Here is a 16039-nt window from a genome sequence, read left to right as displayed (position 1 = left end):
CCCCCTTCGTTTTGACCTTCACCCTGAGGTCGGCATCCCATCTCATGGGGGCATCATGCTGCTCGTACAGGATGACGTTCATAGTCAACCCATCTCCATGACTACCCAACACCAAGCTGTTGCAGTTCGCCTTTTCCTTCCCCACCTGACTTTTTCCCTCTGTGCCATTTATGTCACTTCATCATTCGATGTCACCAGGGCAGACTTCCTTCAGGTCATTGGGCAGCTACCCTCCCCCCCCTCCCATTTTTGCTACTCAGTGACTTTAATGCCCATCATCTCCTTTGGGGTTCTCCCATGACCTGTCAGAGAGGTACCCTCTTGGCTGATCTTCTTAACCACCTTAAGCTCTTCTGCCTTAACACTGCAGCACCCACTTTCCTTTCCAACTCCTCGCACACCTATTCCCAGTTGGACCTATCCTTCTGCAATGCCCAGCTTGCCCATCATCTTGAGTGGTCCATTCTTTCTGATTCCTATTTGAGTGACCATTCCCCCGTGTGCTATTCGTTGCTGACTCCTACCCCACCTGCATACACACCTACACTTTCCTGGTGGGTGTGAACCCTTCACCAACTTGGCTTTGTGAAGCGATTCATGTTAACCTTTGCCTTCCTCCACTTCCTAAGGCTACTACTCCAGCCTCGCTCTATCGCCTTAAGTTTCATGACCTTCGCATGGAACTTTGCGATAGTACCTGTGTCTACACTGATGGCTCTCGGACTGACAGTGGGATCGGGTGTGCCTTTGTCATTGGCACTCATGTCTTTCAATATCAGCTTCTGGCACACTGCTCGTATTTATAGCTGAACTCTTCCCCTGTATCGGGCCACTGAGTACATCCGGTGACACAGAATTTTCAGTTGTGTCCTCTGCTCAGACTCACTCGACGCTCTTCAAAGTCTATATGTGATGTAGGTTGCCCATCCCCTAGTGCAACGGGTCCAGGAAAACTGTCACTTGCTCACTCTTGGTGGAGCCACTGTGATGATTATGTGGGTTCCTGGTCATGTCGGTCTGCAGGAAACGAGGCTGCTGATGCCGCTGCCATGCTGCAGTCCTCATACCTCAGCCTGTTAGTAACTATATTTCCTCCAATGATCTCTGTGTTGCCATCTGTCAGGAGGTGGTGTCCCTTTGGCATCACCAATGGTCGTCCCTTTACGGGAATAAGCTCCGGCTTATTAGGCCTCTCCCAGAGGCTTGGACGACCTCCTCTTGGCTGTCCCATCAGGACGAGGTAATTTTAACTAGGCTGCATATTGGGCACTGCCTTTTTAGCCATCGTCATTTGATAAGCGGCACTACCCCACCACTTTGTACACATTGCGCCCAAGTTTTAACTGCCCACCACTTCCTGATGGAATGCCAATTTTTTTAACTGTTTACGTTCCCGCTTGGGTGTGCCGCCTGAGTTATTGGCCATTTTAGCAAATGACGTGTTTTACTTTTTATCTGCCAAAGCAATATGGTGAAGACCATTTAGTTTTTGGACCTCCGTTTCTCTACGGTGTCTTTTTTAGCCCTTTCTCCATGTGCCTATTTTTAGCTGTTTTTTCTTGTGTCAATGGGGACTGATGTTTAGTTGTCTTTTAACTCCTCTCTGTCTTCGTGTTCTATAGTTTTGACTTGGGTGTGTATGACCACAGTTGTTTTTTGCCCCCTAAAGCAAAACAAAACCAGGCCAAACCTTCTTTGTCCCATCTTCTAAGATACGCCATTTGGACATCATTGCCCTGGGTGTTCCTCTCTCCAGAATGCAGATTGATCTTCCTGAGGTCAGATTCTTTCCATTCTTCTGTAAATAATATGTAGTAGTGTTTAGCAACCAGTGACTTTTTATCAGAATTCTTACTATTCGGTTCTCAGGAGGAGAGCCATTATATTTAAAAACATTGTTTGATTGACAACAAGGCCGTCTGATTACAATCTTGGTCTAATGGAAGATAACTTATACCCAGCTTACACGCAGAGGCAGTGGGCTAATTTTTAGTGAAGACATATTCTGGATAAACAAGGGTATATTATTTTGTTGTTTGCACAATTGTTTGCTAAATCTGTGATTGTTGATACCTGTGAAATCACAGAGCCATTATGCAGAGATCATCCAGAAGCGACAAAGCCAATTGGTACACATATGAAGCACTAGATGCAGCAAGTTTTCATGTATTGTCACAAAACAAAAGCTAAACTCCTCCCTTTTATTGGCAAGACCCATGTTGAATTTAGACTAGACAGAATATTTTTTATTCCAGATTACATTTTTAAGATTACTTTATTGATATTTTAAACAAGATTCCAGATTTTAAAGTTATGTATGCTCATGTTCCTAAACAATAACACCCTTACCTCATACAATGTTTTTCCCAACATTCCCGCCATGAATCACCTCTTCAGTGATGCTGTAGTGTTCAACGCTTAGTTCTTTGATATGCTAGGAGCACTGCAGCAAATGATCAGGTATTGAAATTTTTAGTCTCCTCTTAATTCCCTGAGTGCTATGTCCACCATACAGCACTTCTTCATAGTGGGTAAACAGTCCACGATATCAAAGATGCCCTCCTTCTGCTGAAATTCCAGAAGAGAGGTGCTGTTCTCCCATGTACCAAGCCATGTGAGAATCTGTGGTAATTATCAAATACATTAGTCAAAGATACTTGTGGGTTACACAGTATGACTCAATGAAATTTCCCTGGGAATGCTGTAAGTTAATTGTTGTGGACTGTCGTGTGTCTGTGGGAAGAAGAGTGACTCAGGATTTCAAATAATGAGGTGTTTGTTGATAAAATGGACTGTACCACTGTGACGTGTCTCCTGGCTGCTGAGATATAGTCCTCCTCACCCAACATTGAGTAGGACACTGTTCTAACACACAACTTCTCCATTACACAACATTACCATGTATCCTATCTTACAGGTGGAACTCATTTTAATGTTTTTGCAGCCTAACATTGCACCTAAATTGTTAAGTAGGAGATTCCTGTGTGTTTTCGGAGGGTGGCATTCTCATTCATTTTTGTACCTGTTCAGTTAGCATTAGTGTATTTATTTTTAACTGTATAATGTTACTAATTGTTAATTTTGTGTATCTGAGAGCAAGTCAGTGTGTGGATCTGTCTGCAGCTGCAAGTGAATGAGTGCCATTTTAATTAAGATTTTATGTTATCAATGTCTGTATTTGAAAATTTAGGTCACATTTGTCACAACATTTTAGTTAGAGCACTGATAACTGTGTTGTTAAGTTTCATGTTGTAACTGCAACCATCATTACCAAATTGTCAAAGCTCCTATGTGTTACAGGAATGTGCAAAATCATATAAAGAATTTGGTATGATTATTAATTGCTTTTTTATCAGGGACAATTCTTTTTATAAACTTACATGAATGTCACGTGCGTGGACAAATCAGTTCCAGTTTCTTCAACTTTCAAGTGCGCGCGTGTGTGTGTGTGTGTGTGTGTGTGTGTGTGTATGAGAGAGAGAGAGAGAGAGAGAGAGAGAGAGAGAGAGAGAGAGAGAGACCAATCTTGACACTTCTAATTTTATTTTTTATGTACTTCAGTGAACATTGCAGTATGGTTGCAAAAAAGAAGAGAGCTCAAACGGAAATTGATAATACCTCCACTTCAGAAATAACAGTAAGAAAAAGGGTACGGTCAAATGAAAATGCTGGGAGTAGTGCAGTTGTACCAAAAACTAAAGAGTCGTCAAAAACTGTTACCAAATCTAAAAAAGGCACAGTGTCTAAAGATAAGGTGGAAGATCTAATTGAAAGGGCTGAGGAGGAGTATGTCGATGATGTGCGTACTCATAACAACAACTCGGTTTTAGCTGATGATGGTAAGTAATGCTACTTTGCATAACAATCTGCATACTTTCTTTCTAAAGACATGTAATTGGTTTCACCTGTTGTAATCAAATATGACATGCTGAAACATTCATTGACCTTTTCCAGTGTTGATTTGTTTACCAGTTATACACTGATCAGCCAGAACATTATGACCACCTACCTAATGTCCACCTTTGGCACGGATAACAGCTGCAACGCATTGTGGCATGGAAGCAGTGAGGCATTGGCATATCACTGGAGCCACCACATCTGTGCTCACAAGTTACCTAATTCCTGTGAATTCCAGGGAGGGGGTCAATTAGCTCTGACGCCATGTTCAATCAAATCTCAGATGCGTTCGATCAGGTTCAAACCTGGCAGGTTGGCTGGCCAGCACATAAATTGGAACTCACCACTGTGTTCCTCAAACTACTCCACACTGCTGGCCTTGTGACATGGTGCATTATCTTGAAAAATGCCACTGCTATCAGGAAAAATGATCTTCATGAAGCGGCTTACGTGGCCTGCAACCAGTGTATGATACTCCTTGGCCATCATGGTGCTTTGCACAAGCTCCACTAGACCTATGGATGCCCACATGAATGGTCCCCAGAGCATAATGGAGCCACCACCATGTGTCTGTCCCACAGCACAGGTGTCAAGGAACTGTTCTCCTGGAAGACAACAAATTTGCACCTCCCATTGGCATGATGAAGAAGGTATCAGGATTCATCAGATCATGCAATGTTCTGCGACTGCACCAACGTCCAGTGCCGATGGTCACATGCCCATTTCAGTCATAGTTGCCAATGTCATGGAACATGCATGGGTCATTGACTGTGGAGGCACATTGTTTGGAGTGTTCAGTAAACTGTGTGTTCAGACACATTTTTACTCTGCCCAGCATTAAAGTCTGGTGTTAGTTTCGCCACAGTTTGCTGCCTGCTTTGTTTTACCAGTCTGCCCTGCCTACAGTGTCTGACATCTGTAATGAGGGGTGGTCACCCAGTCCCATGAAATCTGGGCGTGGTCTCACCTGGCTTTCACAAAGTGTTGAAGACACACACCACAGCACTCCTCGAACAACCAACAAGTTGTACAGTTTCTGAAATGCTTATGCTGAGCCTCCAGGCCATCACGAACTGCTCTTGGTCAAACTCGGATAGATCGCATGCTTTCCCCTTTCTACACATAGACGGCACACTCTCTGATACTACGTGCATTGTGCATGTGTCTGAATAGCAGTCATTCCTTGCCAGGTGGTGCTGCTATCGCTTGGACAGGTTCATGTTGATAGGAGGTCGGTGACCATAATGTTCTGGCTGATCAGTGTATTTCTCCCATCATTATTTATGTATTATTTTGATTAATATAGGGCTATCAACATTATAGGCTCAGCACGACAACTCAAAAAAATCTTAATTTATGTGAAATGAAATTGGTAAATTGAACTTTAGAAATCCTAATTAAAATGTTACAAAACTGTGAAATATGGATATAATAGCTATATTTAATGAAACAGTATCTCATTAAAACAGTAGTATAAAGAAAAAGTGGCAACTTAACCATCAGTTAAGAGTGGGCAAGTTCCCCCTGCAGACAAAATGGATGGCTCTGGATCCTTGTTGTAAATGTTGGTGGTGCTATGGGCAATTTACACCATTTTGTCTTCATAAGAATTGCCTTGTTACTATCATAAAGAGTTTAAACTTACTACAATTTTTTTCAACTTCACAGAAGAAAGGATGTAATACGGCCAGATACTCTTGTTAAGTTGTTCACAGTGCAGCATTTTTCATAAGACAGATGAGTTGTATCTATGTGGGGGCTTTCAATAAGTAATGCAACATTATTTTTTCCTTAGAAAACTTTGGTTGAAAAAACTGTAATTTTGTTTGTGATGTCCTTGAACATTTGCACATTATCAAATATTTCCAGTAATTTCCAGATGATGATAGCTCTACAACTAGTCTTGAAAGTGGCATCTGCAAATGAGGTACGTTCCAAGCAAAATGTCATAACCCGACGTAGGTATCAACATATTTACTCAGATCACCATTAGATCAGAGGATTGTAAGTCATTTCTTGGTACATGAGTGGCTTCGTACAGGGATGAAACAGCAACGGATTCAAGCTGAGGTCTCTGTGATTAGAGACGGTACAGAATGACTTGCATGTAAAACTAAGGAAGTAGATATGGTGGTGATAAGGAAATGAGACTGTGTTGTGGTTTGGCTTACTGGTGTGCTTTTTATATTTTATTTATGTATTTGCAGTGAACATGCATGAAAGCAATGACACTAGTTAATAAATTCAGTAAGTGCAAAACATAATAGTCTTACTAGTGTTTCCACACATTAACCAGAACAAATGGCCACCATGACTTATAACTTGCTTAAGCTTCGCATATACACGGTAGCGTATGCTACTACTGGTCATGAACCATGGAAGTGCCAGATTGTTGTTCTGATCGAACCCTTAGGTTCAAGTACTCGTCAAAATGAGAATGACATACAGACAGTTACATGTCGACAACTGTATGAAGGAAACCAATAACCGTAGTACAGAGGTACATAAAAGCAAGCTGTGCAAGTCATTCTTAGTGTAAAAGCTTAACAGAGTTTAATCTCTCTCACATAGTATCTGCTGCAGACTTTTTTTATCAAAGAAGACACCTCCCCCCTCCCCCCGGTCTGGGTCCCGGGGGTTAGAATGGGCCTGAGGTATTCCTGCCTGTCATAAGAGGCAACTAAAAGGAGTCTCACATGTTTTGGCCTTTATGTGACGGTCCCTTGTAGGGTTTGACCTCCATGTTCCCGAAGAGCAATCCAATTGGTGAAGGGTGCATTAAATGGTGCATAGTGTCCATTATACACTGAGACATTTTGCATTCTTCATCGACGTGGATCTGCACTTCCGCTCATTCTCCAGCTGCTGAGTGAGGTCGCGCTCCTGGGTGTGTTTTCCTTCAACCTTTGTGCAGTATCCCTTTCTGCACTGTCAATGATAATGGACTTCTTAGCTCGTTTGCGCCTGATATCCAGCATGGTAGCCAGTCCGTTGCGGTGGGGCTGTCATGTACCCTGCTGGTAGTAGCCCCCTGAGCACACAGGAATCGCTCTGCTGATGCCTGCGCCGTTAACTCCTCACATATGCCAAGGATGCCCGTCACTCTGGGGCATCAGGACTCCCAGCAATGGCCATCCTGCCAGGTGACACCCATGGGGAGAGCCCCTGGTTGTAGTGTGTGGCATCAGGGCAGATGACACGCCAGGAAGTGTAGTACATCATCTCTTGTGGGTGGTCAAACACCAGCAGTCTCCAAGTGGTCAACGTCTAACTTCAATGCTAAGAAATATGACCCCAAATCGTTTGACAACGGTTCTACCATCTTCCTATCCGCCGCATACAGTTGGCTCTCAGAACTGTCAGACTCCACCTGTCCACTTGATGGTGTGGGGCACTTCCCTCCCTGATGCTCCTGCGCAACCTACTTCAGGAGCAACACCCCCTGAACCATTGGGTACGTCAGTCCCCACTTCTCAGCCAGAGAAGCGTAAGTCTTCTTCGACTCCTCTCACCAGGAAGGGATCCCTTGGGTCACTCCCTTCCCAGGTTCCTACCAGTGGCAAATTTGACACCCGCCAGTGGCTGAAGCAACCACAGGTAGCTGGTTGTAGGGCTTCACGGTCCTCATGAGTCCCTGAGACTAAATCAGTGAAGCCCTCTCAGCCGGACAAACCCAAGAAGCGTCTAAAAAGAAAAAGGCCCCCAAGAGCCAAGGCAATGCGGTGGCACCCACACCACCACTACCTACAAGGTCTGTGTCTGAGCATGAGGTGGAGATTCTGGCATCCGCTGAGGATCTAGATCACGCTAGGCCCTCAGACACGATGGCTGTCATCCACACAGGTACTCATCGGGTGGCAGCAGTTGACCCTGAGGCGTTGACTGCCTCATTGAGTGTTTCATGCCTTCCCAGTCTCACGATCACGTAATCCTCCTGTGGAGTTGTGGCAGTTTTTTCCACCACCTGGCTGAGCTATGGCAGCTGTTAAGCTTTACACCTGCTTTCTGCATTCCCCTCCAGGAAAACTGGTTCCCGGCAATGTGGACTCCTGCCCTCCATGGCTATAAGGGATATTACAGGAACCATAGTGACTATAATAGTGTGTCAAGTGGAGTTTGCGTCTATGTCCTGAACTCGGTATGTAGTGAACTTGTGCCCCTTAAAGCCCCTCTTGAAGCTCTGGCTGTCAGGATAAGAAATACACAGGAAATAACTGTCTGCAATGTATATCTTCCTCCAGATGGTGCAGTACCCCTGAACGTATTGGCTGCACTGATTGATCAACTCCCTAAACCTTTCCTACTTTTGGGAGATTTTAACGTGCATAACCCCTTGTGGGGTGGCACCAAGCTTACTGGACGAGGTAAGGAGGTCGAAAATTTACTATCACAACTCGACCACTGCCTCTTAAATACACGTGTCCCCACACATTTCAGTGCGGCACATATTCGGCCATTGATCTATCAGTTTGCAGTCCTGGCCTTCTTCCATCTATCCACTGGAGAGCACATGATGACTTGTGTGGTAGCGACCACTTCCCTATCTTCCTGTCACTCCCCAGGCGTCATGCCTATGGATGCCTACCCAGATGGGATTTAAACAAGGCAGACTGGGAAGCCTTCATCTCTGCTGTTACTGCTGAATCTTTTCCACATGGTGCCATCAATGTTATCATTGAGCAGGTCATTACAATGATCATTTCTGCGATAGAAAACACGATCACCGCTCATTCTTTATGGTGCCTGCGGCGAAGGACAGTCCCTTGGTGGTTGCTGGAAGTCGCTGAGGCAATTAAAGAGCGTTGGCGAGCTCTACAGCGGCATAAAAGGCACCCTTCCCTAGAGCACCTAATAGCCTTTAAACGGTTTCGTGCCCGCATTCGCCAGCTTATAAAACGACGAAAACAAGAGTGTTGGGGGAGGTACATGTCGACCGTTGGCTGCCATACGTCATCTTCCCAAGTCTAGATGAAGATCAGACGTCTTTTTGGGTACCAGACCCCAAAAGGTGTCCCTGGCATTAACATCAAAGGTGTGTTATCTACCAACGCAAAAGCGATTGCCGAGACTTTGCTGAGTACTGTGCTCGAGCCTCTGCGGTGGATAACTATTCCCAACCTTCGCGCTCTCAAATGGTGGATGGAAGAGAAAGTCCTCTTGTTCACTACAAGCCACAGTCAACCCTACAATGCCCCATTTACAGAGTGAGAGCTCCTCAGTGCCCTTGCACAATTCCCTGCACAGCTCCTGGCCAGATTGGATCCACAGTCAGATGATTAAACATCTCTTGTCTGACTACGAGCGGCATCTCCTCATCATCTTCGATCGGATCTGGTGCAATGTCGTTTTTCCATTGCAATGGTGGGAGCGCACCATCATTTTGGTGCCCAAACCCAGTCAAAACCTGCTTGATGTGGATAGCTACCAGCCCATCAGCCTTACCAACTTTCTTTGTAAGCTGCCAGAATGTATGGTGTGTCAGCAGCTGGGTTGGGTCCTAGAGTCACGTGGCCTACTGGCTCCATGTCAGGGCGGTTTCCACCAGGTTCACTCTACCACTGATAATCTTGTCCACCTCAAGTCTGCCATCCAAACAGTCTTTTCCAGACGCTAACATCTGGTTGCAGTCTTTTTTGACTTACGTAAAGCAAACGACACGACCTGGCAACATCGTATCTTTGCCACATTGTATGATTGGGGTCTCCGGGCCCCCATCCGATTTTTATTCAAAACTTCCTGTCACTCCGCACTTTCCATGTCCAAGTCGGTGCCTCCCTGTGTTCAGGAGAATGAAGTTCTGCAGGGCTCTGTATTGAGTGTGTGGCTATATTTAGTGGCTATTAACGGTCTAGCAGCAGCTGTAGGGCCATCAGTCTCACCTCTGTATGCAGATGACTTCTCCATTTCATACTGCTCCTCCAGTACTGGTGTTACTTAGCGGCGCCTACAGGGAGCCATTCACAAGGTGCAGTCATGGCTTCCAGTTTTCAGCAGCGAAGTCGTGTGTCATGCATTTCTGTCGGCATTGCACTGTTCCTCCAGAACTGGAACTTTACCTTAATGACAATCCACTCACTGTTGTGGAGACATATTGATTTTTAGGACTTGACTACTTCACCTTCGTCGGCTTAAGCGGAAGTGCTCAGTGTCCTGGTGGAGGCCGGAGTGCCTCCATTGAAGATTAGATGTGCCCAACTGCTCGCCAGTTATGTTGCACACCTTGGTAGTTCTCCTGTGTGTCCGAATTACCGTCTCCATCTCCCAACCACAGCGTTTCATCTCCCACATCGGCGGCCCAGGTCAGGGCCTACACATGCTGTTCGTGTCCGGTCCCTTCTGTCTGAACTGGAGTCTTTCCCATTTACCGCCTCTCCTCGAGGTCCATTCACATACACCTCCTTGGTGTACACCTAAGCTGCAGATTCTTCTGGATCTTTCACATGGCCCTAAGGACTCTGTTAACCCTGTGGCTCTCCACTATCACTTCCTCTCGATTCTCGTCATGTACCAGGGCCATGAAGTGGTTTACACCAGTGGCTCGATGGCTGATGGTGACATAGGCTCTGCGTATGTTCATGGAGGACGTATTGAACAGCACTCCTTGCCATATGGCTGCAGTGTTTTCACTGCAGAGCTGGCGGCCATATCTCGTGCTCTTGAGCACATCCGCTCATGCTCTAGCAAGTCATTTCTTCTGTGTACTGACTCCTTGAGCAGCCTACAAGCTATCGACCAGTGCTACCCTTGCCGTCCTTTGGTAGCGTCCATTCAGGAATCCATCTATCCCCTGGAACGGTCCCGCCATTCAGTGATGATGTTTCTGTGGACCCCAGGACATGTCTGAATCGCAGGCAATGAATTTTCGAACAGGCTGGCCAAGCGGGCTACGTGGAAATCGCTTCTTGAGACGGGCATCTCCGAAACTGACCGTGTTCTGTATTATGCTGCAGGGTTTTTCGGCTTTGGGGGTCGGAATGGCGTAACAGTACGCACAACAAACTGTGTGTTCTCAAGGAGACTACGAATGTGTGGAAGTCTTCCATGTGATACTCTCGCAGAGAATCAGTTGTCCTTTGCTGGCTTTGAATTGGCCATACGTGGCTAACGCATGGTTACATCCTATGTCACGAGGACCCACCTCAGTGTTGCTGTGGTTCACAAATGATGGTGGCCCACCTCTTGCTGAACTGCCCACTTTTAGCCGCTCTGCAGCGGATTTTTAACTTTCCCAGTACCCTACCTGTGGTTTTGGGCAGCAATGTCTCAACAGCAGCTTTAGTTTTATGTTCTATTCGTGAGGGTGGCTCTTATCATTTGATCTAAGTTTTAGCGTATGTCCTTTTTCCCTCTGTGTCCTCCACCCTAGTGCTTTTAGGGTGGAGGTTTTAATGTGTTGCAGAGTGGCTGGCTTCTCCTTTTTGTTTTCAGGGTCAGCCAGCCATGGTAATCTGCTCTCTTGTTTTGATGTATTCTACAAGTTTCTTGTGTCTGTAGTTTTCTTGTCTGATTTTGTTCATTTCGTGTTTGTTGCCCTTCTGTCATTCTTGTGGTTTTCTCCTTTCTTCCAGGTGTGTTTTGTATGTTTCAATTATTTTGCATCCACCTTTGTGGCATTATTTTAATCGGAACGAGGGACTGATGACCTAGCAGTTTGGCTCCTCCCCCCCCTCTTAAACCAACCAACCAAGACTGGCAGGAATTCTTCTGCTCACTGGAACTCTTCTGCTTGCTGGAACCCTTTGGCTTGCAGGAAGTCTCCCTTGCTTGACATTTAAGGGCTTCTACTTATGGCATTTTGGGCTGTTTGGTTACAGATGATAGATTCCTGTGTCAGTTTTTTTACCTACATCTCGCAATCAGTTATTTTGCCAAAGCATTTGAGCTCTTAATAAACTGACGAAAGCAGTTTGCTCTTTATGTCTCTATCGAAGTTACAGTGCTTGCAGCGAATATTCATACTTAAATTTTTATTTGTGTGGGTGTGTGTGTGTCTGGGGGGGGGGGTGTCTGCCTTCGGCATTTGATCATTATGAAAAAACTTTATTGAATGACTGTCGCAAATATTCACTGATGTTGACAGAATGTCTACAGACACCAGCTAGTGGATAAAAGCACAGTAAGTCACTGGCTGAAGCATCTGTCATCCACAGAAAAATGACGAAGAAATTTGTCTGATCTTCCATGTGCGGGGAGGCTGCACACAACTCCGATGCTTGCAATGTTGCAGTGTGTGGACATTCTTTATTTGAGGCGATCGATGAATAACAATCAAGCAACACGGTGCTTAACTTGACATCTCTGTTGGTTCTGTAGTCACTTGGTACAGCAGTTAGTGTATGCAAAGGATTGCGTTTCCTTGAACCCTGACTGAAGAGCACAAACAGGAAAGAAGGAACAAATATATCATATTGCTTGCTCATTATAAGGCTGATGATGATGTTTTCTTGTCGAACCTTTTTTCCGGAGTGCCACCACATGATGTCACCTTCGAAGAAGTAATGCAAAACTATACCTTAATCTAGTCAAGACATGGCTACAGTAAAAGGACTCATAATAAAATGAGCAACTCTGAAGTCTGTTGTGAGATTCTTAGGAAAGTGGAGAAAAATTACTGCATGGTCTTGGGCACAAAAATGTGACACACTTCTCAATCTCTACAATATCACAAGGACACAAACAAGTCAGTGCACCCAAGAGGAGATCACACACATTCGGTGAACTGTTCTTCCTCATCTGTCCTACAGTCGAAATGTCGCATCTTTAGATTTCTATCTCCTTGAATTACTGAAGGATGGACTCTTTGGGAAGTACTACAACAATTATGCAGCAAAAAGTTAGCTAAGATACAGACCAGTAGAGTGGTACCCTGATGACGCACAGGCTCGCACATTATGGTGGCATAAAGCCATGGAATACATTGGAAAATACCGTATTTACTCGAATCTAAGCCGCACTTTTTTTCTGGTTTTCGTAATCCAAAAAACCGCCTGCGGCTTAGAATCGAGTGCAAAGCAAGCAGAAGTTATGAAAAATGTTGGTACGTGCCCACAACTAACTTCTGCCGTCGAATATATGTAGCGCTATGCAGGCATGCTCTGTAGGCACAAAGATAAATACTGGCGCCAAAACCTCTGCGTCAGTAAATAAATTTAAAAAAAAAAGTGGAAGACGAGCTTTTTTTCTCCGCCGCGAGTTTCGACCACTGCATTTTCATACATTATCCAACGAAGTAAATACAAATTCCGTATTGTTCATCTTCGAATGTAGCACAATTTCAGTGTACTGCGAAAATCTGACTGGCAAGACTGTTTGGGATGTTTGTCAATATGGCCAACTCTACGTTCTGAATTTTTTCCTATCTGTGAGAAGAGATGGTTGCTAATAGGAACCTGATGAAATTTGAATCACATACAGTATTCTCTTCACCATAAGAATAATACGAATATAAACATTTTGCCATGTATTCTTTCGTGTTTGCTGCTCTCTCATTTAAATCCTGTCTGCCTAATAAACTACGAAACTAGAGTGAGACAACAGCAAACGCGGAAGAATATACGTATCGTGTCATGTTTATATTCGTATTATTCTTATGCCTAACAGTGATACAGTCAGAAATGAAGCACGGCAAGTGACTAGATTTTTAAATCTAAGATGACTCTAATTTCTGTGCAGAAATTGATGTAATAAAGAAGCGGCCGCAAAGATTTTCAAACGGAGAAAAATTTTCGTCTAACTCTCGTTCAGAACATGTTCTATCATACGCAGTCTATTATTTGATTCTTGTTGATCATTATCAAAGAAAGCAGCAGTGTAAGTAACAACAAATAGCAGTCTCTTGCCATTGTTTCGCTAATGAGACGATTCCTCTCTTTTTTTTTTTTAATTGTACGCGGCGGTAGCGCGCACAAAAGCAAGCCATGCCGCGAGTCGCGACAGGCCGTAAACACGCACTATCAGAATGCGACAAACAATGCATGACACAGTGCAGTAATGCATTTTCAGCTAAAGAGTGACGCAAACTCCTATAACAAAGAAAACAGCACTTATCAGCTCAAAGCAAAATAAGCAATCGATTCAAACCAGATGAAGCACGTGAAAAAGGAAGGGCACCCGTATAAATACGGACGGAGAGCCTGACGCATAGCAATGGCTATGTGGTAAAGCTTAACTGCTAAGCTTACGACTCGAACCAAACTACTGTAGCTGTATCGTCATTCATTCGACCTAAATTGTGTCTCATATTACAATGGACCAACTTTGTTTCGATTTGGAGGTGCGGCCTAAAACTTTTATCTCCCCTTGAATTTCGAGTCTCAAATTTCAGGTGCGGCTTAGATTCGGGAAATTTTTTTTCCCTTCATTTCGAGTCTCATTTTTCAGGTGCGGCTTAGATTCGAGTGCGGCTTAGATTCGAGTAAATACGGTAAGGTTTAATAGCCAAAGAATGGAGGAACAGTCTTGTGCAGTGGTTCCCCACCTTTCTTAGACCATTAGCTAGTACACTCACCGCCCTACATCCCCCTCCCCACCCCCCTTTCCCCCACATTTTTACCAACTTTAGCACCTAACTAAGCTGTAGAATGAAAGACTTTTCTTGTAAAACTTTTATTTTTAATACAATGAAAGATGAATGGCATTTATCTTTGTGTGTGTGTGTGTGTGTGTGTGTGTGTGTGTGTGTGTGTGTGTGTGTGTGTGTGTGTGTGGAGGGGGGGGGGGGAGTTGACACTTGTTACAAAATGTACTTCCCCTGCATTACTCCTTTCCATTGCAGCATTTTCTTGGCCTGCACACTGCAATGCCATTTAAAATCAACCAAGTTAAAACCTGTGCACTATACTTACTGTTTATAAATCACTTGATTGCTGCACTCGTTATTTCTGAACTGGAAGATTTCAGACTGTTAATGCTTTGTGTGGTCAGCAACAACAACAACAACAACAACAACAAATAATAATAATAATAATAATAATAATAATACTGTATACAGCATCCTTATGTAGTTACTGCTGTGTTGTGCTGTCAATTAATTCCTTTATCAGTTTCAAAATGAGTAATGAAGCAATTTCTGGACTACTGCAGGTACTAACTACAACATGGAGAAGACATTTGCTTGAGATATTTGTTACATATATGTCTCACTTTTATCATCAGCGATGTACAGGACAATGTAGAAAATATGTGTGTAGCGGCTGGGCAATGTGAGGAACCAGTAACCTTCATCACATTAATGCTACTAATTGAGAAAAAGTAATTATTGATAACTTATATAATCATTATTAGAGTCTTACGAATTGCGATAACAATAATAATTTAGTGTACCCCTTGGGGGGGGGGGGGGGGGGGGGGAGGCGGCAGAGGGGTAATTACCCCAGGTTGGGAACCACTGGTATAGTGTATATAAATCATGAATAAAACCATCCTGCTTTGACAAAGTGTCATATTACTTATTGAAGGATCCTCACAGATAATGAAAACAAATGAGAAACCAATTTTGAAATATCTAAAGTAGAAATAACTCTTACAAATACATTGATTATCCATAAGAAATGTGGGCAAGGTGACAGATTTTGTGCTTACCAATAGCAGAAGTAATTCTCTCCAATAGAAAATGATGCACTGTGAAGGAATTATGCGAATGGGACGGAAATTGGTAGATGTGATGTACAGACAGACAAATGAACACAATTTAAGAAAAGTGGATGATTTATTTAAGAGAAAGGGCTTCACAATGTGAGCAAGTCAGTGACTCATTGGTCCACCTCTGGCCCTTTTGCAAGCAGTTATTTGGCTTGACATTGATTGATAGAGCTGTTGGATGTCTCCAAAGGGATACTGTGCCAAATTCTGTCCATTGAAAGTGTTAGATGTCAAAATCCTGAGCTGGTTGGATGCTCCAAACAAATGTTCTCAACCGGGGAGAGATCTGTTGACCTTGCTGCCAAAGATAAGATGTGGCAAGCACAAAGACTAGCAGTAAAAACTCTTGCCATGTGCGGGCAGGCATTATCTTGCTGAAATATAGGCCCAGAATCCATTACCGTGAAGGGCATGGAAAATCGTCAACGCACTGCTGTGCTGTAAGGGTGTCATCAATTGCCAATGAAAGGGTTCCTGCTATGAAAAGAAATGGCACCCCATC

At 44.0% G+C, this 16039-nt stretch overlaps 1 protein-coding gene across 7 annotated transcripts in view; it reads left to right on the top strand.

The window, feature by feature from the left end:
* The window catches only part of LOC126176655 (nucleolar transcription factor 1-A-like), a 204461-nt gene that overhangs the window by 62435 nt on the left and 125987 nt on the right, over positions 1 to 16039 (top strand). For all 7 annotated transcript variants that reach the window (XM_049923844.1, XM_049923816.1, XM_049923850.1 and 4 more), the window contains one exon: positions 3562 to 3839. In XM_049923844.1, coding sequence (XP_049779801.1) covers positions 3575 to 3839 — 265 coding nt within the window. In that variant the 5' untranslated portion in view covers positions 3562 to 3574. The remainder of the gene's footprint in view (positions 1 to 3561; positions 3840 to 16039) is intronic.

The sequence above is a fragment of the Schistocerca cancellata genome, chromosome 1, assembly GCF_023864275.1.
Source record: "Schistocerca cancellata isolate TAMUIC-IGC-003103 chromosome 1, iqSchCanc2.1, whole genome shotgun sequence".
NCBI classification, from domain to species: domain Eukaryota; kingdom Metazoa; phylum Arthropoda; class Insecta; order Orthoptera; family Acrididae; genus Schistocerca; species Schistocerca cancellata.
Note: the sequence above shows the minus strand (reverse complement) of the source record. Positions and strands in the feature narration are given on the sequence as shown.